This window comes from Podarcis liolepis (genome assembly GCF_965112155.1).
Source record: "Podarcis liolepis genome assembly, chromosome: 2".
In the NCBI taxonomy this organism is placed as follows: domain Eukaryota; kingdom Metazoa; phylum Chordata; class Lepidosauria; order Squamata; family Lacertidae; genus Podarcis; species Podarcis liolepis.
The window spans coordinates 113,311,995-113,333,091 of record NC_139555.1 but is presented as its reverse complement, the minus strand read 5'-3'; the positions used below and the strand labels follow the sequence as shown (position 1 = coordinate 113,333,091).

General features: G+C 48.9%; 1 protein-coding gene across 4 annotated transcripts in view; it reads left to right on the top strand.

The window, feature by feature from the left end:
• DDAH2 (DDAH family member 2, ADMA-independent) overlaps positions 1-21,097 on the top strand; it is a 323,504-nt gene that overhangs the window by 280,423 nt on the left and 21,984 nt on the right. Inside the window, exon 2 of one of the 4 annotated variants that reach the window (XM_083493146.1) lies at positions 3,275-3,533. Coding sequence is in view for 1 of the 4 variants with exons in the window: in XM_083493143.1 (XP_083349269.1) it covers positions 7,775-7,993 (219 nt within the window). In the remaining 3 variants the exon portion in view is untranslated. Of the gene's footprint in view, positions 1-3,127; positions 3,534-4,079; positions 4,215-7,759; positions 7,994-21,097 lie in introns of those variants that run through there. The other 3 variants (XM_083493145.1, XM_083493147.1, XM_083493143.1) reach the window with 3 other exon arrangements.

Here is a 21,097-nt window from a genome sequence, read left to right as displayed (position 1 = left end):
ACAGCTCTTGTTCAGATCCTTGCAAGTTCCCCCTGGTAAGACAAAACATGGGAGCTCAGGGAATCAAACCGGGCACAATGTTCCAGCATGCATAAGTTCACTGAGACAACCGCTTACACAAAATAAAGGAAGAAGGAAAGGCACGGCCAGCTGGTAGTTACACAATACAGAGGCACAAGCCCGTCTTGCAGAAGAGAGCCAAGCCTGAAGACGACACATAGACACATTACACCCACAAAAAAGGGGGCTGGTGGGAAATCTGAAAACACACAGATGGCTTGAACAGACACTCTGATAACATAAACAGTAAAACACAAGCTGACTGATAAGTACGTTCCCTCCTTCCTGCCTGTCTCTGGGAGCTAAGCCCACACATGTTCTGATCCACAGAATGCGAGGAGCCGCACAAGTCTAGAAGTGTCACCTTGTCACCTCGGTTTCCACAGAGATGAGCTCAGCAAATGACCTGGGTACCAGGCTCAGGTTTTTGGGGCGCCATGTTGTTCTCTGGATAAGAGCAATAGAGAGATGGAGCAATGAGGTGCAGTAGCAGAGACAGGGTCACATGACTGATGTGAAGTACCTTAAGACACCACAGAGGTCACCTGGAGATTGTCAGGATTCAACTTTCGGTTTGTGCAACCAAAGTGGACACAAAGGCTTTTGCATGAGGACTCCGCCTTTTTTTTTTCTTTTTTGAAAAAGCGGACTTTTACAGTTAGGAAAGTAGAGGGAAATGCACTGAAAAGCAACACAGGGTTTCTCCAACTTGGGTCCCTAGCTGCTGTTGGACTCCAACTCCCATCATCCCTAGATTAGCAGGACCAGTGGTCAGGGATGATGGGAGTTGTAGTCCAACAGCTGCTAGGGACCTAAGTTGGAGAAACAGGAAGACGGGTAAACGCCATTCAAGCCAATCAGGATGGATGAATGCTCAAGAATACAAGTCATTTGGCATCACTAATGGCCGCAATTCCTTCCACTAGGAAACATACTGATGATGCCCATCGTGTTTATTTAAAACATTAAGGTAAAGGTAAAGGGACCCCTGACCATTAGGTCCAGTCGTGGCCGACTCTGGGGTTGCAGCGCTCATCTCGCTTTATTGGCCGAGGGAGCCGGTGTACAGCTTCCGGGTCATGTGGCCAGCATGACTAAGCCGCTTCTGGCGAACCAGAGCAGTGCACGGAAACGCCGTTTACCTTCCCGCCGAAGCGGTACCTATTTATCTACTTGCACTTTGACGTGCTTTCGAACTGCTAGGTGGGCAGGAGCAGGGACCGAGCAACGGGAGCTCACTCTGTCGTGGAGATTCGAACCACCAACCTTCTGATCAGCAAGCCCTAGGCTCTGTGGTTTAACCCACAGCGCCACCTGCGTCCCTCATTTATCCACCCGCGTCCCTCATTTATCCATGCGGAAAATGCCAGTGCTAATATTCTCCATGAACTGTGGTAAATATTGTCCTCCGTAGTCAGTTCACCACATTCCACTTCCCACCCTCACAGACATTTCGATATTCGCCTCTGGCCCACATTTAGGCCAGGCGACAACGACATGGCATTCCCACTGGGAGAACATTTCACCCAGCGTGTTCACTGCAAAAGAATCTCAAGACTTCAGTTCTCACAATGTGGTTTTATTTCAGACTTCTAAGTCTGCCTATAAAGCCTTGTGGAGGCCTTTCTAAAGGGAGAAAGATAGGCCGATATTGGCCCATGCTGGTGTTCCATTCTCAAACTGGAAATACGTTTACTGTGAGAACGGAAAAACATATCCTTTCCTGTGGAGGTGAGTGATGAAGACCCTTACTAGCAAAACATTATCTGTGTGCCTATAGCGTGTGCGATGAAGTTAAGTGTGTTTAAGCGCCCCTGAGAATTCTATCAACATACCTCTGTTTCTCCTTCTGGCTATCCAACCTTGCCTGCGCTGCAGTTTTCAAGCTGCAGACCAAGCCCCATTCAGCTCATGACGTGGTAGTGTAGCTATGTGACATGGTTGCCCCTGGGAGGTGAGATATTTGGGCCTTGGTTCTGGAGCCACAAAGGCAGGAGGACCCGATGGAGGAGAGGGTGAAAGAGCTCTTTAACTCCAAAGTATTTAATTCGTTCCAGAGGTCCATTCTTAACCTGAAACTGTTCTTAACCTGAAGCACCACTTTAGCTAATGGGGCCTCTTGCTGCTGCCACGCCGCCAGAACACAATTTCTGTTCTTATCCTGAAGCAAAGTTCTTAACCTGAAGCACTATTTCTGGGTTAGTGGAATCTGTAACCTGAAGCGTATGTAACCCGAGGTACCACTGTATTAATGGATTGCCTGACATCTAAAAGGTAATAATAGCAAAGCTGCCAGGTGAGTTTGGTGTGGGATACTTTGAGAGCTGAGATGCTAACGCTTAAAGGAGGTCCTTTAGATTTAGAAACCTTTTGCTCCAGTCTGTTTAGGACTTTATATGTTACAGCTGGAAGCATCAGAAAGCAGCAACTTTCCAGAACCCCCCCCCCCCAATTCCAACATCCTAAAAACACTAACCTCCCAAGGTAAGAGAGCAGCTCTCTCCCCTTAACAATCCTAAGCACATCATAATATCATTATCCCAAGGGACCAATTTCCCCCCCAAGTCAGGGACACACAGCTCAGCACTGCCATTTGTTTCCAATGCCAAGCCCAGAATACCTGCCACGATAAAGACACATAGAAGCATGTGCAGAGTGCATTTCCCCCAACCTACCGACAAATCTCAGCTAGTTGTTACATAATCAGGGATCCTGAGGTGACAGGGTCGAACAGGAGTGTCAATCCCTGCCTGCGCAGCTCAGAGCGGTATATAAATTCTGTAAGATGAAATAGTTCTGTGCAACTGGAAGGCTCGCTGCGTCCCACGAAAAGGACGCATAAGATCCCATTTCTAAGCAGAAAGGCAGGCGGTAAAAACTTCATTAAGCACGGAAAGAGGGTGTGGCTCCAAGGGAAAGGGGTAATATACACATTAAACCACAAAGGTCTCTAAGAAGGATTCTAGTGTGACAAATGAATTCTCCACGCCCTACTCCGCCCCCGCCTCTCAGTCTAACTCTATCTAACGATTATCAATATTGCACACTTTTTGGAGACGATCGAGTCCACCGTGAGCAAACAACAGGAGCGTGAAGGTGGGGAAGAACTGGCGGGGGGTGGGAGTCGGCGCTTGCTTTTAACCCCTCGGGAGGGGAGGGGCGTCCCGGAGCCCCGCCCCCTCCCCGCCCCAGCCTCGAGACAATGAGATCCCAGCCCCGCGCTGCGCTAGCAATGGCGAAGTCGGCGCCGCGCCCCCCGCCCAGCCGCGGCCGCTTTCGGGGGTGACGGAGCCCAGCCGGGACCCCTCTCCTCCGCCTCCCCTGCTCCCCGCTCCCTACGGGGCCGGGAAAGCGATCGCCTGCCTGCTCGCCCCCCATCCCAGGCGAGAGAGCGGCGGCGCCCTCCCGCTTCCCCCCACCCCATACATTCTCCGGCGAGGAGGCGCCTGGTGGATGGAAGCGCCCTGCGAGAGGTGAGAGGGGCACGGGAGGGCCGGGGTGGTTTCTTTTTGGGTGGGTGGGGGGCGCTGGCTGAGCTAGGACGCCTGGGTTCCTTAGGCGAAGGGGATCTAGCAGGCTGGATGTCAAAAGAGGTGTCTCTGGGATGGACTTCTAGGTCCCACCCCTTCCACGGGGTCTGGTAGGATAGGTCATAGCAGGGGGGGTGGTGTCTATTCCCAATTTTGTTTGGCTTTTTTTGGGAGGGGTCTAGGACCAAGGTGGGCGGGAATCGGGACGCCTGGGTCCTTTGGACAGTTTGGGGGCTCTGGGGGGTGCGCAGCTAGCAGGAGGTTAGAGCAAGGGGGCTTGGGAGGAGGAGTGGGGTCAATCGGACCCACGGTCGGCGGTGGGGAGGGGAGAGGGGGGCTGACTTGCTGTTCTTGGGTTTCCACCTCCTGGGAGATGGGTGTGCAAGTCAGGCCAGCGGAACAAGAGGAAGCCGAGGCTCCTCTGGGTGGGAGAGGCTCGTGGGGGTGTGGCTTTTTTGGGTGGGTGGGTGGAGATCGAGAGCCAAGAGTCCTGGTTTCTGCTGGTCCGAGACTGGGAGTGCAGGTGGCGGCACACGGAGGATTGGAACCAGTTCCTGGAGGAGCAGGCGTCTAAGCGCGCTGGGAAGGGGGAAGCAGGAACGGGGGTCCTTTGGGAAAACACAGGTATGGTTCGTACCTGGTTGGAGAAGAGTGCCAGACAGGGCACAGCACAACCAAATCCACCTGTTTAATGAGAGAGGCATGGGGCGAATTCCAGAGGGGCTTCAGCTGCCTTGGTGAAACCCAGGAGTCCTGGCTTTTGCCGGCTAGGTCCTCCCAGCCTTCTCCAGATGTTTTCCTTTGGCCTTCTGCCAGCTTCGTCCCCGTACTTTGTGACACTTAAAACAACAACAACAACAACCAAGAGTGTCTTGTTGACTAAGATTCCTGGGTTCCTTTTTCGGCAGGAGTGCGACATTTGCCAGGAAAACTTTTTAAAATGGGGTTTTAGAGTTTTTAGGGGTTTTTATGTAGTTTTATGTAGTTTTTCAAGTTCATTGTTCCACATGGGACAATGACAATAAAGATATCGTTATCGTTATTGTTAAAAGTTGCGGGGTGTTGCTGAAATCGCTGTGTTCCGGGGTCGTGGGGAGAAAGGAAAGAAACGTGAGTCCTGGGCAGATGGTGTTGCGGATGGTGCTTGATTTCCCAAAAAACCACATGCGCGTAGTAGGTTGGGTTAGGCTGTGGCGATGCAGTGGTGCACTGCCAACGCACCCTAGGTTTTCTGCTGAGAGTGGGCTTTGCCAGCCAGCCTGGTGCCCTCTGACCCCCGGAGGTCATCAACTGGGTGGAGACTGGGATAGAAGGTTCTGAGCTAGCTAGGTGGGGAGAGGCTGCAGCTCAGTGGAAGGAAAATGTGCTCCGCATCCAGGTTCAATTCCTGGAAGACTCCTGTCTAACATCCTGCCGGCCAGAACAGGTGGCACATAAGAATATAGGACGCTGCCCTGCATTTCATCCGACCATTGGTCCATCTAGCTCCATACCGTCTTACACTGACTGGCAGTGGCCAGGTTCCAGCAGGGCTCTCTCTCATCTCCTACCTGGAGATGTCTGGGATTGAACCTGGGACCTTCTGCTTGCAAGGCAGATTCTCTGCCGCTGAGCCACAGCCCTGCCCTGGCCCTTCCTAGCACTGAGCTGGCTGTCAATGGTATACGACGCTTCCGACGCTCCTTCCTGAATCTTTCTCTCTGGGGTCCTGTTGGTTCCAGGCTGAGTTTCCTCACTTTAATGGTGTTCTTCATCATAGCGGCTGCTGAAGCTGGGAGTAAAGAGGCTGAACGCTTGTGTTTCATGGGCTCTGGTTTTCTCCTTGTTATTTATTGAAATATTTGGCGCGGTAGGAATGTATTGATCTCAGCGGGTAAAAAGTTTGTAGCTTGTCAAATTGATTTTCCAAATAGTATATGGATACTGGACTTTTTTGTATTCTGCTTATTAGTGAAGGCTGCTATTCTGTACCTGGGGGCATGGTTGCACACAGGGGGAGGGCATGCAAGGGAGCAGTGTCCGTTCTGTCCTGTCGATGAAGTGTGACCCTGGCTCTCAGCTTCCTTAAATAAAAGTTTCCAGCATTTTTAGTACCAGTGATAGGAGACAAAATGGATAGACACTCTTCTGTTTTCTTTGTGTGAAAAAATTGCCTGCTCTTCCTCCTTCTGTGTTTTATTTTGCCCCCCTGGAAAAAATTAACATCTCCCACCCTGGGAAAAAGTCCTGTGGTGCCCTTGACTGTGGGTTAGTTCCACTTGCATCAGTGGGGCTTACTGTTTAGAAGGCATGTATGGGACGCGGATGGCGCTGTGGGTTAAACCACAGAGCCTAGGACTTGCCGATCAGAAGGTCGGCGGTTCAGATCCCTGCGACGGGGTGAGCTCCTGTTGCTCAGTCCCTGCTCCTGCCAACCTAGCAGTTCGAAAGTACGTCAAAGTGCAAGTAGATAAATAGGTACTGCTCCGTCGGGAAGGTAAACAGCGTTTCCGTGCGCTGCTCTGGTTTGCCAGAAGCGGCTTAGTCATGCTGGCCACATGACCCGGAAGCTGTACACTGGCTCCCTCGGCCAATAAAGCGAGATGAGCGCCGCAAACCCAGAGTCGGTCACGACTGGACTTAATGGTCATGGGGCCCCTTTACCTTTTTTATAGGGTTGCCCTGTTAATTATGACAATATTGTTAGAAACTCAGATATATAAGCTAGGCGCCAAATGGCTCCTGAAACCAAGGTTTCAGTTGCCAAAACTTGAATGTCTCGTTGCCATTTTTAGGCAAGATGCCTCTGAAGTCTTATTTTTCAAGTGATAGTCTGACTGTGATTGATTAAGCATCCGGCTAGTTCCGATGACAACCTTGAAGCTAGGTTAAGAACTTTGAGAATTTAAAGAAGAAAAGTCGCTTGATCCAGGGACAATCCACATATTTATTGACCTGTTCTGACCTCTTTTTCTCCCGCTCAGACTGCACAGAAAAAGCAATTTGGTTCCAGAAATTCATTTCGATTGTGCAGATAAAATGTAACTGATAGAATTCTACAGGGTGTGGGATTAGTGTGTGAAAACAGTGCAGGTCCAAGGATCCCCAGATGGTGGGGACATCAGGTGGTTGAAAGCCAAGTGAAATATGTTTGGGAAGAGAAATTGCTTCACATGTCAGTGTAGTGGTTAGAGCAAGCATGGGGAATCCTGTGGCTGATGTTGCCTCATGTGGTCAGAAACCTGTCTCAATGGCTTTGGACCAGCCACTCACTTGCTCTCTCAGCCCTAGCCTACCCTACAGGGCTGTTGTGATGTTGAAGTGAGAGGTGAGGGGAAAAACTATTATACCGTATCTTTCGCTCCATAAGACGCACTTTTCTCCTCCTAAAAAGTAAGGGGAAATGTCTGTGCATCTTATGGAGCAAATGCGTGGTCCCTGCAGCTGAATTGCCCAGGGGCAAAAAGCAGATCGTGCTTTTTTAAAAAAAAGAGAGGGAAGGGGGTGTTGAAACAAAGCCGCTGATCAGCTGATCAGCAAGCGATCGGGAGGGGAGATAAGGGACTCTAGTGATAAAGGAGGCTGCCTGGGAGGGGGGAGGTAAAAGCACATGGATCCTCAGGATTTTTGTATTGTGTCACCCCAAATTCACCATCAGATCACATAGCATGTCCATGGCTACAGCCTGCACCAAACACACACACACATCCACTGTTTCGTGGGGCCGCAGTGGCGCAAATACGTGGTTACAAAGCACGGATCCACATGGATCCTCAGGATTTTTGCATTGGGTCACCCCAAATTCACCATCAGATCACATAGCATGTCTGCGGCCACAGCATGAACCACATGTTTCGTTCAGAATATTTTTTCCTCCTCTAAAAATTAGGCGCGTCTTAGGGTCAGGTGAGTCTTATGGAGCAAAAAATACGGTACATTGCCTTGAGCTCCTTGGAGGAAAAGCAAGATACAAATGCCGTAAGCAAATACATAACTTGGTTTGGGCTCAATTATGTCTTTGAAACCCATTTACAGAGTTGGGTCTGGACTCGGGTGAAGCCCTGATAGGTGTGTTGGGCAGAAAACATCCCTAGCTAGAGGTGCCTCTGTGTGTTCATTTGTGGATATACAATTAAAGCCTGCCAACTTTGCTCTTGAAGTTTCCTCCCTAGACTTCCCAAGATTTTTAAACAGGTTTTTTGGCAATGGGTGGGACAGTTCTCGAGGCCAGCTGTGGAGTTGACTGTACTCAAGAGTTCAAGAGGCAGAGGAGGAGAGCAGAAAGTCCCGAGTTTATTACTTGTGTTCCCACATCATCAATTCCTTTCCCTTCCTCCTGGCCAGAACCAAACCAAACCAATAAAAGGAATCCGCTGGATCGGGATCAGCCTTTTCTTTGGAGAGAGGAAGGAATTGGGGCGCAGGTATGTCACAGCCAGCTCCAGTTCTTGTCTTAGACAGCAGAGAAACAAAATAATGAATTAGCAGGTCAGGAGGCAACATGGGGAGGGAAGGAACTGCTGCTGAAACGTGTTCTTTAAGGAAGTGGCGAATACATATTTCTTTTCTTGACAAGGCTTATATTCCGCCCAGAGGCCCTTTCCTGGTTTTTCTCGCTCTGTGTTGCATTTTTGCTGTTCGTTCTCTGATTGCTTCTGTGCTTTATGATTCCTGTTGGGGAAAGGGCGTGTTGATATGTGCGTCCAGGGAGACTGGCTTTGAGCTGCTTGGCTGTTGGTTAGCAAAACTGCTTCTTGATAAACTTGGGGGTGTGTGTGTCACACACTGAGACGGAGAATGTAGAGTCCACCTCAGGGACAAGTCATTCCAGCTGGCTCGTGCCGGGAATCTCTGTGGGCTTGAAGGTTTTGACAGGGGATGTGCACGGGAAGCGCAAGTGAGCTCTTTCACGGCTCCCACTCAAGACGATCTCTCTTTTTCTTGCCGGATTTTTTTGCCCACCCCAATTTGCCCTCTGTCCAAGCCTTCTGCAGTTCTGCTCATCCTGGCGAGTCTGCCGCTGACTTCTGGCGAGTGTGACGGGAAGAGGGCCTTTCTCCCGACTTGGAAGGTGGGCTGGGTCCTTCTGGCCATTGTGTAGCGCTCTGTGTCACTCCACAGCTTCACATTTGGGAGGAAAGAGCGGGTGTTGACTGGTAGCTGGGTGGAAAGGGTAGAGCAGGGATGTGGAGCCTGTGGCCTTGCGGATGGCATTGGCCTGCAACTTCCATCCAGAAAAGCTACTCACCACGTGGCTCCTGGACCCTGGGATACGGGTGCAAAAACAGAATGGCTAGTCACCTTTTTTCTCATTACAGCAGCACTTTCTATTCATTTTTTCGAAATGCATGAACGATGACACTATTGGCATCAGTGACATATTGCTAATACAGTGGTACCTCGGGTTAAGTACTTAATTTGTTCCGGAGGTCCGTTCTTAACCTGAAACTGTTCTTAACCAGAAGCACCACTTTAGCTAATGGGGCCTCCTGCTGCCGCCACGCCGCCGGAGCACGATTTCTGTTCTCATCCTGAAGCAAAGTTCTTAACCCGAGGTACTATTTCTGGGTTAGCAGAGTCTGTAACCTGAAGCGTATGTAAACGAAGGTACCACAGTATCACATTTTTAATAGCAGTTCTTAATTGAACGCCGCAAATGTAAATGGGGCTCAGCCCCTGCCATTGTGGCCAAAACCAATAACAATAATTTGTGTGTGTAATATATGTTATGTAACGTACCGACGTACCTTGGAAGCCAAACGGAATCCATTCCGGAAGTCCGACTTCAAAAATGTTCAACTTCCAAGGCATGGCTTCCGATTGGCTGCAGGAGCTTCCTGCAGCCAATCGGAAGCCGCAGAAGCCCCACCAGACATTCGGCTTTCAAAAGAACATTTGAAAACTGGAGCACTCAGTTACGGTTTTTGATCGTTCAGGAGCCAGAACGTTCAACTCTCAAGGCGTTCGGAAGCTGAGGTACGACTGTATTGTGCTAGATTTGAACTTGAATTTTGAATCTCAGTTACTATACGCAGCACCTAGAATTCTCAAATTGCTTGCAGTCAGACGATTCCCAGTCGCAAAATGCACCTGCCTCCCTGCTGATTTTGAATGCTGCTCCCATCACCCTCAACCGTTGACCAACATAGGGGGAGACGCACCATGTCCTCATCCCTGCTGTAGGACCTTGGCCATGCAGGGCCCAACTAGGGGGAAGGGCTTTGTAGCTCAGCGGTGGAGCATCTACATGAGGAAGCTCCCAGGTTCAGTCCCCAGCGTCTACAGGAGAGAGTGCTTCCCATAACTCTGGGGCTCTGCTGCCAGTCGGTCCAGACAATACTGAGTTTGGTAAGCCAATTGCGTAATTGTAAGATCTTAAAAAGCAGAGACATCACCTTGCCAGTAAAGGTCCGTAAAGTTAAAACTATGGTTTTCCCAGTAGTGATGTATAGAAGTGAGAGCTGGACCATAAAGAAGGCTGATCACCGAAGAATTGATGCTTTTGAATTACGGTGCTGGGGGAGACTCTTGAGAGTCCCATGGACTGTAAGAAGATCAAACCTCTCCATTCTGAAGGAAACCGGCCCTGAGTTCTCACTGGAAGGACAGATCCTGAAGCTGAGGCTCCAGTACTTTGGCCACCTCATGAGAAGAGAAGACTCCCTGGAAAAGACCCTGATGTTGGGAAAGATGGAGGGCACAAGGAGAAGGGGACGACAGAGAATGAGATGGTTGGATGGTGTTCTTGAAGCTACCAGCATGAGTTTGACCAAACTGCGGGAGGCAGTGGAAGACTGGAGATGCTGTCTAGGTTTGTCATTCAACATATGTCTGAGTAAACATAGGTTTGGTGGTTCTTTCAGTTTGGCTTTTCTTGCATCCAAACAGAATGCTAATTTATATCACAACAGATTTATTGCTGTTGCTAGAACAGTGGCTGAATTTTTATCCTGCCTTTCTTCCAGGGAGCTCAATGTGAGGAGCATAGCTTCTGCCACCTCTGGTTTTAGCACCAAACCTCTTGGGTGTGTTAATGGCTCAATGACATCCGGGGAGCTTCCAAAATGAGCAGCGATTTGACCCTAGGATATCCCTGGGCCTAGTCTGGCATTCCCATCACTGTGACACACAGCCTCTCAAGCATATAGTATTATTTTTCAGGAACTGTAACATGAGACCTGCTTAATTTTTGATCAACATGCCGCTGCCCTGCTGCTTTTTGTGTGTAGAGTTAACAAACACCAAGAAGGGCACGGCTGCTGTGTGGCAGGAGGGAATCTTGACAGATTCAGCTTGCCCACATCTATACATTTACAGCTCTGCCTTAAGAATCGTGGCTACTCCCAAAGAATCCTGGGAGCTGTAGTTTATGAAGGATGCTCCGGGTTGCTTGGAGAACCCTATTCCTCACCCGGAGCTGCAATTCCCAGAGTTCCCTGGGAAGAGGGATTGGACTGTTAAACCACTCTGCGAATTGTGGCTCTGTGAGGGGGACAGAGGTCTTCTTGCAACTCTCAGCTCCCTTGACAAAAGTAAAGGTAAAGGGACCCCTGACCATTAGGTCCACTCGTGACCGACTGGGGTTGTGGCGCTCATCTCGCTTTACTGGCCGAGGGAGCCGGCGTACAGCTTCCGGGTCATGTGGCCAGCATGACTAAGCCGCTTCTGGTGAACCGGAGCAGCGCATGGAAACGCCGTTTACCTTCCCGCCGGAGCGGTACCTATTTATCTACTTGCAATTTGATGTGCTTTCAAACTGCTAGGTTGGCAGGAGCAGGGATCGAGCAACGGGAGCTCACTCTGTCGTGGGGATCCGAACCGCCGACCTTTTGATCGGCAAGTCCTAGGCTCTGTACTTTAACCCATAGCGCCACCTGCATCCCTTCTTGACAGAGTACAGCTCCCAAAATTCTTTGGAGGAAGCCATGACAGTTTAAAGTGGTATCGTAGTGTTTTAAATATGCGGTGGCCCTGCTCAATTTATTTCTATGCCATCCAAACTCTGTTTAAATATCTCCAATGAAGGAGAGTCTGCTCTTGCCATCAGAATGGTCTTCCCAGCGTTTAGTTGGAGCTATCATTTGACTCTTGTTGGTTTGGATCCTACCCTCTGGGACAACAGAAAACTACTGGAAAGGTGTAGATGAGTGCAGAGCAACTGTTTTGCATCCAGAAGGCATCAGTGCTTGGCTTCCGGCGTCTCCTGATAGGGCAGGGAAAAGACTCCCTGTCTGAAACTCTGGAGAGCCGCTCCTTTCATAACAGAAGACCCAGGTGGACTGAGCCAGGCTTGGCAGCTTCCTGCAAACATCACAGATGTCATCAAAAGAAGTACGGAAGAATCATCAAAGGGACTGGACTTGCTTCTCAACAATGGTCCGAATAACTGCGCAGGCACAGCATGGAAACCTCCTTGAGGGATACCCCAAAATTAAATGCCTGAATCTCTGCTGGAAGAGTGTCCCAGCAACCCCAAAAGGCCTGCTTTCTGGTTGTTTGCCCACAGGAAAGAGAGTATCCCTTTTGCAAAGGAGAAAACTATTTCCTGTGTCTGCTGCACAAATATTCCCCTAGAGCAGTTGCCCCAAGGAGCCTGGAGAGTTCGTTTTGCTTTTGCTTGTGGGGTTTGGGCGTGTGGTGGCTGAGGAGAAGGCGGAGGCCCTCGAGACCACCTTCTGGGTATCTCTGCTGCTTGCAAATCCCATTGTTCTCCTTTCCCTCTGCCTCTCTCTTGTCTTTTCTCTCCCCCCCCCCCTTTATCCCTCCGACATGAATTTAAACAGAAACATGTGTTGCATTTTTTCCGCCTTAGCGCATCCTGGCTGCTCCCCTTGGCTTGCAAGGCCTTCCCCTGTGGGGTCCTGGTTTCCTTTGGCTAAACGCCCCCGGCTGCAAGACTGGCCTCCATTAGTGACCCTCGCTGACCTCGGCTGGCGACTTCGCTGTCCCAGCCCGTGAGGAGCAAAGTGTCTCTCTCTCTCTCTGTGTATATGTGGGGATTTCTGGGTGAGGCAGGGGGTTCCTCACCCTCCTCTTTTCCTGCTGAGAACCGCTTCTTGGCCAAAACAACTCTAGCAACAAAGGAAGCGCTGTTTGTTGCTGCATTTTGACCGGAATGAGCCGCCCGAGATAAGGGTTGTGTTAACATCGGGAGGCCGGCTCGCTCAGTCTGCTTCCTCCCCTCTCCAATCTCTTGAGATTAACAGCAAACGGGCCTCTGGTCCATAACCGCCATCTGTGCAGTGGGGTTCATGGGAAGGTGGGGCCGAAATTAAGAAGGATGGAAAACTTGGGAGGACCAAGCAGGGCTGTGGAATGCCAAAGCAATAACACAGTATAGCAGGGGTTAGAAGTACAGAATTGTAGGGTTGGAAAGGACTATGAGCGTTGTCTGGTCCAACCTTTTGCCCAACGTAGGACTTGAATCCAAGACCCAGAGATCAAGAGTCTCATGCTCTGCAGACTGAGCTATGCTTTTCCAGCCAGAGGGACGCATTCCTTTTTGGGTGACCTCCCAGGGGCCGCATGCCAGTAGTGGGAGGGGCCAGAAGCCAAGGTGGGTGGAGCAACCCATGCTCGTTTCATTCTCGCATTTCCCCTTCTATCCTTCATCCAAAGGCAAGCAAGAAACTGATGGTTCCACTTCTAGACCCAGGGGACGCCAGTGCTTATTGGGGTACGCCTCTCTAGTTCCTCCAGGGGGGTCTTGGTGACACAATGGCGTGCATGCTTGTGGGGTACTTTATCAAGTATTCCCTCAAACATAGAGCTGGCTCTGATCAAAGGGAAGAAGCTTTCTCTTAAAAAGAAACTGAGACAGATGAGGCTTTTTGTGGCAGATTCGTGCATCAAATTCTGTTCTTGCGCAACCTGACTACAGATTCACTACAGATTCCTGTCATAGTTAGCTCTACCTCTCTTTTAAATCAGAACCAGTGAAGGCGGTGAAGGTCCTGTGTGAGTGTCTGGAGGCTGTTGGAGGATGGATGGCGGCTAACAGATTCAGGTTGAATCCTGACAAGACAGAAGTACTGTTTTGGGGGGACAGGGGGTGGGCAGGTGTGGGGGACTCCCTGGTCCTGAATGGGGTAACTGTGCCCCTGAAGGACCAGGTGTGCAGCCTGGGAGTCATTTTGGACTCACAGCTGTCCATGGAGGCACAGGTCAATTCTGTGTCCAGGGCAGCTGTTTACCAGCTCCACCTGGTACGCAGGCTGAGACCCTACTTGCCCGTGGACTGTCTCACCAGAGTGGTGCATGCTCTAGTTATCTCCCGCTTGGACTACTGCAATGTGCTCTACGTGGGGCTACCTTTGAAGGTGACCCGGAAACTGCAATTAATCCAGAATGCGGCAGCTAGACTGGTGACTGGGAGTGGCCGCCGGGACCACATAACACCTGAGAGATCTGCATTGACTCCCAGTACGTTTCCGAGCACAATTCAAAGTGTTGGTGCTGACAAAAGAAAGATTCCCCAACTGAACAGAGAACAATTTTTAATATTCAGTTGGAAGCCGCCCAGAGTGGCTGGGGAAACCCAGACAGATGGGCGGGGTAGAAATAATAAATTATTATGATTATGATTATGTGCAACTGAATGTTATGGACAGAACTTTGCCATTTGGTGAGAGAGAATATGGGTAGCATCCAGCCAGGTTCTACTCAGAGTTAGACCCACTGAAATCAATAACTTCAGTTGTGCTCATGAACTTAAATTAGTGCACTCTGAGGAGGGTTAACATTTTATTTTTAAGGGCAAATTGGGGTTCCTTGTTGTTGTTCCTCCTTCCTCACACTTCTGTTGCAGGGAGGGAGAAGCCCCCCCCCCGAATTTCAACTAGGGAAACCTGGGTTTTCCATGCTAGGAATTGGTGGTGCTAGAGGCAATTTTGTGGAGAGGACACTGGCTCTTCTTCCATTCCTACTATAAGCTACATTCCAGCCACACAGGTAAAATGTTTTGACGCACACACACACACATGCACCCATTGAGGCAAGTAAAGGTCACTCTCGGGATTGAAGGCCACATTGCAGCCAGGCAGAAGGACTGGAGAAGAAAGTGTAGGCAGGGCTGGTGAGGGGCATGATGTCTTGGGGGAAGTGCTGGGGGCCAGATGGAAAGCCTGAAGGGCCACTTGGCCCCTGGTCCTGAGGTTCGCCACTCCCTACTTTGTTGCCTTCCACATTGCCTGTTTTAGGTTGTAAGTTCCTTGGGGACAGGGATCTGTCTACTGGTAATAATACAGTCGGGACGCGGGTGGCTCTGTGGGTGGCTCTGTGGGTTAAACCACAGAGCCTAGGGCTTGCTGATCAGAAGGTCGGCAGTTCGAATCCCTGTGACGGGGTGAGCTCCCGTTGCTCAGTCCCTGCTCCTGCCAACCTAGCAGTTCGAAAGCACGTCAAAGTGCAAGTAGATAAATAGGTACCACTCTGGCAGGAAGGTAAACGGCGTTTCCGTGCGCTGCTCTGGTTCGCCAGAAGCGGCTTAGTCATGCTGCCACATGACCCAGAAGCTGTACGCTGGCTCCCTCGGCCAATAAAGCGAGATGAGCGCCGCAACCCCAGAGTCGGTCACGACTGGACCTAATGGTCAGGGGTCCCTTTACCTTTAATAATACAGTCATACCTCGGGTTACGAGCACTGCAGGTTGCGCGTTTTCGGGTTGCAGACCGCGCCGAAACCAGAAGTACTGGAATGAGTTACTTCTGGGTTTTGGTGCTCACGAATGCGCAGAAGCGCAAAATGACGTCACGCGCATGCACAGAAGCACTGAATCGTGTCACACACGTGCGAAAATACAGTGCTTCAGGCTATGAATGCTGCGAGTTGCGAACATGCCTCCCGCACGGATCATGTTCGCAACCAGAGGTATGACTGTAGTAGTTGGTTGTTGTTGTTGTTTTTAAAAATGCTACTATTATTACTTCTACAAGCAGGACCTGTAACAAAACGTAGCAGTTTAGAGTGGCCCCTCACAGAATACAGTGGTGCCTCGCAAGACGAAAAGAATCCGTTCTGTGATTCTCTTTGTCTAGCGGTTTTTTCGTCTTGCGAAGCAAGCCCATTGGCGGATTGGCGGATTAGCGCTATTAGCGGCTTATCTGCTGATCGGATCAGCTGATAAGCGGCTTAGAGGCTTAGAAAAAGGGGGGGAAAGGGAAAAAAACAGCAGGAACTCGCAAGACATTGTTGTCTTGCGAAGCAAGCCCATAGGAGATTCGTTTTGCGAAGCACCTCCAAAATGGAAAACCCTTTCGTCTAGCGAGTTTTCCGTCTTGCGAGGCATTCGTCTTGCGGGGCACCACTGTACTCTGTTCACTTCTTCGTTTCCTCCTGATTTTCTGTCCCCCACCCATCAAACCATCAATTGATATTCTGTAGCTTATGCTCCCCACAACTCCCCCCCCCTTTTTGCAGGGGGGTTACATTTGCAAACCCTGGGTTTTATTTATTGGTTCTTTCAAAGCATTTGTATCCTGCTCTTCATATTGCACGTGGTTTGCATATGAATAAAAGCAAAACAGAATAGTACCTCTTGCTGATACCTCTTGTGCATGGATGGCTATGACGCTCACCGCTGAACATCAGAAAGGGAGGTTATTATTTATGACATCCCCATTCGGAAGCCTCCTTGAATTTCCTTCTGCCTTAGAAAGGTAGGACAGAAGTGCTCCAATAAATACTGTAATTACATGAAAACCTGTGCATGCTTACTCAGAGGCAAGTTCCGCTGAGTATATGTAGGATTGTAGCATCTCCTCCACTTACGTAAATACAGTGGTACCTCAGGTTACAGACGCTTCAGGTTACAGACTCCACTAAACCAGAAATAGTACCTCAGGTTAAGAACTTTACCTCAGGATGAGAACAGAAATTGTGCGGCGGCAGCGGGAGGCCCCATTAGCTAAAGTGGTACCTCAGGTTAAGAACAGCTTCAGGTTAAGAACGGACCTCCGGAACAAATTAAGTTCTTAACCCGAGGTACCACTCTATATAGTTGGGTTGCCATGTTGGGTCGCCATGAAGTGAGGCAGGAATTGGGACATGATGAGGAGTGGAGTTCAGGCAGATGAGGCAGGGTGTCACTGCCTTGAAGAAATATGTGTGACATCAGCTTAATCCCTGTCGAGCCAGCTATTAATTTTTTATTTTCTAGTGCAGAAATGGAAATTCCTTTTCGGAGAGCACCATGTTGTGCTTCTGTTTTGGAAAACAGCTGGGACTTCTTCTTTTTTCCATTTTTGGGCAAGTAACATTCTTGCTGCTGTAGTAGCCATACATGAATAAATTTCTATACAGTTTAGGTTGTTCTGTCCCTATAATTCCCAAAAGGAAGGCTTTTGATTTTTTAAATGAAAGTTATTGTGTTTTCCCATGTATAAGACTACATTTTTTCCTAAATTTTTGAAGTTTAAAATAAGGGGTGGTCTTATACACGGGAGAACAGCCTTTACCAAAGGTGTCGTGGGCTTTGAAGACACTCGAACTCAGGACGCAAGGGAGAAACGTGCTAAGAGGAAGGCAGGTTTGGCAAACCCTCACCGTGATCAACTCCTGCCTGGAAACCAATGTCCCCACTGTGGAAGGACGTTTGGGTCCAGAATTGGCCTCCACAGTCACCTACAAACTCATTTTAAAAACCGTGTTTATGGAAGACAATCTTACTCAGCTATGAGTGATCGCCAAAGAATTGCATAGTGCATTTTCTTAATTTTGAGCCCCCCAAAATAGGGGGCGTCTTATACACAGGGGCATCTTACACACGGAAAAATGCGCTATTTTAAACATCCTTTTCATTTCATTATATATCATTCCCCAGTAAGCTTTCACCTTACTACAAGACCACCACATACAATAAAAAGAACCTTCTCTCTCTTCTTTTTGGAGAACACCATGTTGTGCTTCTATTTTGGAAAACAGCTGGAAGTTCACCATGGAACCGAGCAGACCTGTAAGCAAGGATTACCAGACTCACTAGATCAGCGGCTCTCAACCTGTGGGTCCGTGGATGTTGTTGGACTACAACTCCCATCATCCCTGAGCTCTGGCCTTGCTAGCTAGGGGTGATGGGAGTTGTAGTCCAACAACATCTGGGGACCCATAGGTTGAGAACTGCTGCTCTAGATGATGGGACCTCTGGGATGGGAGGAAACCGACCAGCTACGTTTTGGGGAGAGGGTGGGGGGAGGGGAGGCCATCTGTGAATAAAAACGTTAAGACACCTTGAGGGAGAATGGAGCCCTTCTGGTCCAGCAGCCTGTTCTCTTAGCGGCCAACCGGGTGCCCCCCTTGGAAGCCTGCAAGCCAGTTTCTCTTCCCTGCTTGCCAATCTCCGCAACGGGCATTCACATTCATGCTGCTCTTTGGCAGTGGAGGTGGTTGGCTCCCGTCTGTCTCGAGAAGCAATGGAGTGTGCCTCTGGGGCAGGGGGCAGCAACCTTTTTCAGCAGGGGGCCGGTCCACCGTTCGTCAGACCTTGGGGGGGGGGGAGACTATATTTTGGAAAAAAAGAGAGAACAAATTCCTATGCCCCACAAATAACCCAGAGATGCATTTTAAATAAAAGGACACATTCTACTCATGTAAAAACAGGCTGATTCCCGGACCGTCCGCGGGCCGGATTTAGGAGATTGGTAAAAGGATGTCACATAGAGGAGGGGAAAAAGTTGTTTTCTGCTGCTCCAGAGAAGCGGACACGGAGCAATGGATCCAAACTACAAGAAAGAAGATTCCACCTAAACATTAGGAAGAACATCCTGACAGTAAGAGCTGTTCGACAGTGGAATTTGCTGCCAAGGAGTGTGGTGGAGTCTCCTACTTTGGAGGTCTTTAAGCAGAGGCTTGACAACCATATGTCAGGAGTGCTCTGATGGTGTTTCCTGCTTGGCAGGGGGTTGGACTCGATGGCCCTTGTGGTCTCTTCCAACTCTATGATTCTATGGCTGCATCCGGCCCACGGGGCTTAGGTTGCCTACCCCTGCTCTGGGGGGTGAAGTCAAACCACCCTGTTTAGCGGCACTGAAAGTGACCTTTCCCGGGGCGTGAGAAATGGAGGTGAAACATAGTCATTGTGGCTAGTAATAGCCATTGGTAGCTTTGTCCGCCTGTTGATGGTGCTTCTGTTTTTAGAGAATTGATTTGTTTCCGTGTTGTTCATTTGTTCTGGGTTCTTTAAAAATATGGTTGTTTGTTTGTTTTTTAAAATACTGGTAATTTTATTAATTTTCAATTACAAAAATCCAATACAGTGGTACCTCGGGTTACAGACGCTTCAGGTTAAAAACGCTTCAGGTTACAGACTCCGCTAACCCAGAAATAGTACCTCGGGTTAAGAACTTTGCTTCAGGGTGAGAACAGAAATCGTGCTCTGGCGGCGCAGCGGGAGGCCCCATTAGCTAAAGTGGTGCTTCAGGTTAAGAACAGTTTCAGGTTAAGAACGGACCTCCAGAATGAATTAAGTTCTCAACCCGTATGCGCCATATTATATTCACAACAAATAGCAATACCAATTCAAATACAAATTAATTACATCAAATAGCAATTCAATTGCAAATCAATTACATATGTTTCGACAGTTTTCTTGCACGCTTCCACGATCTATATAAAAAGAGAGAGAGAGAGCGCATATGCAAACACACAGACCCACATTTTTATAAGTTGGTTTTATAAATAGGTGGGGAGCTGGCTTATCGCAGCTCACATCAGCCACTACACCTGACCAGGCGGTTGCCTAGGATGCTTCCGTCCAGAATGGGCCAATTAGAGTCCTGCCATATGAGTCCTGCTTTTCCCTCTGGAGGCTGGTTGGTTGTGTTTGTCACCTGCGCTATATCCCTATTTCCCCTTATTAATAATGGCAGAAGGCCGGGCTGGAATAGCACCTGCCAGGGAGGGAGGCTTTTTATCGAAATATTTTTATTTTTATTTAAAAAAGGTAGGCGGTGTGCAGAAGGGGAGTAGATAAATTCCAAATAGAGTGGTACCTCGGGTTACAGACACTTCAGGTTACAGATGCTTCAGGTTATAGACTCCACTAACCCAGAAATAGTTCCTCGGGTTAAGAACTTTACCTCAGGATGAGAACAGAAATTGCGCGGCGGCGGCAGCGGGAGGCCCCATTAGCTAAAGTGGTACCTCAGGTTAAGAACAGTTTCAGGTTAAGAACGGACCTCCAGAACGAATTAAGTTCTTAACCTGAGGTACCACTGTAAAAAAAAAAAAGCACCACCACCGCCATAGTCACACAGAGAAGGGAGGTGTCTCCACCCAGCCGCTGCCTGTGATGCTTGTCTTACTACCAGAGAAGGTGTACGGAACCATAGAACTGTATAGCTGGAAGGGACCTCTAGGGTCATCTAGTCCAACCCCCTGGAATGGAGGTATCTCAGCTAAAGCACCCATGGCAGATGGCCACCCAAGCTCTGCTTGAAAACCTCCAGTCAAGAGTCCACAACCTGCCGAGGGAGACCTTCCCACTGTCAAACAGCTCTTAGTTTTTCCTGATGTTTTAATCAGAATCTCCTATCTTGTAACTTGAATCCATTGGTTTGAGTCTTCCCCTCCAGGGCAGGAGAAAACAAGCTCGCTCCATCTTCCTTTTTTATGATTGTGGAAGTGAGTTTTGTTTTTTTTATTCCAAAACCAAAAGAGAATTACAAACATCAAATTCAAAATCCATATTCGTTTTGTAACATAAGCCTATTACATAGTTGACCAAATTAAAATATACCTAATTGCTATAGACTTCCTTTTGCTGTATATAAATGCAACACAACTAGAAATATTATATTAGAATTTTTTATAAATCCCCCTATACCCCCCACTCCCCTTCACCCATGTGTGATCTCAATTTTTTATTATTTTACTTCTTCCATCTTGTTGTGTTGTTGTAATTTAATAATTATTCCATTGACTCTTTTATTATTTCCTTGCTTACCCCTGCATGTTTTACACATTATCTATTAATATTCCAGTTCCAGAACCATATTTTTCCATGTATTCCTTCACTCCATCCCACTCTTTAATTATTCCCTGATTTGAATGGCCTCTAATGATTTCCGTCAATTTTGCCATTTCCACAAACGCACAGAGCTTACTTTGCTCCATCTTCCACGGGACAACCCTTGAGATGGGATAGCCATTGTCAGCTATCTCCTCTCAGTTTCCTCTTTCCCAGGCGAAACATTCCCAGCTCCTTCAACCGCTCCTCATAAGGCTTGGTCTCCAGACTCTTGTATCATCTTGGTTGCCCTCCTCTGCACACTCTTGTTGATGGATCACAGGTTTCCACTAGATCCCAAAAGCCCATAGTCCGCCTTCCCCTAATATAGAAGACTAGAGAAGATGTGGAACTGAAAGCTGTTCGTGGGGCCTTCTTGCCCACACTCAGTGCTTTGTATACCGTTTGGGAATTGAACAATTGAGGATTTCTGATGCATTGGCCCACTTTGGAAAGAAAATGAGGAAACTCTGAAATCCAGGGTAGGTGGTAAAGGTAAAGGGACCCCTAACCATTAGGTCCAGTCGT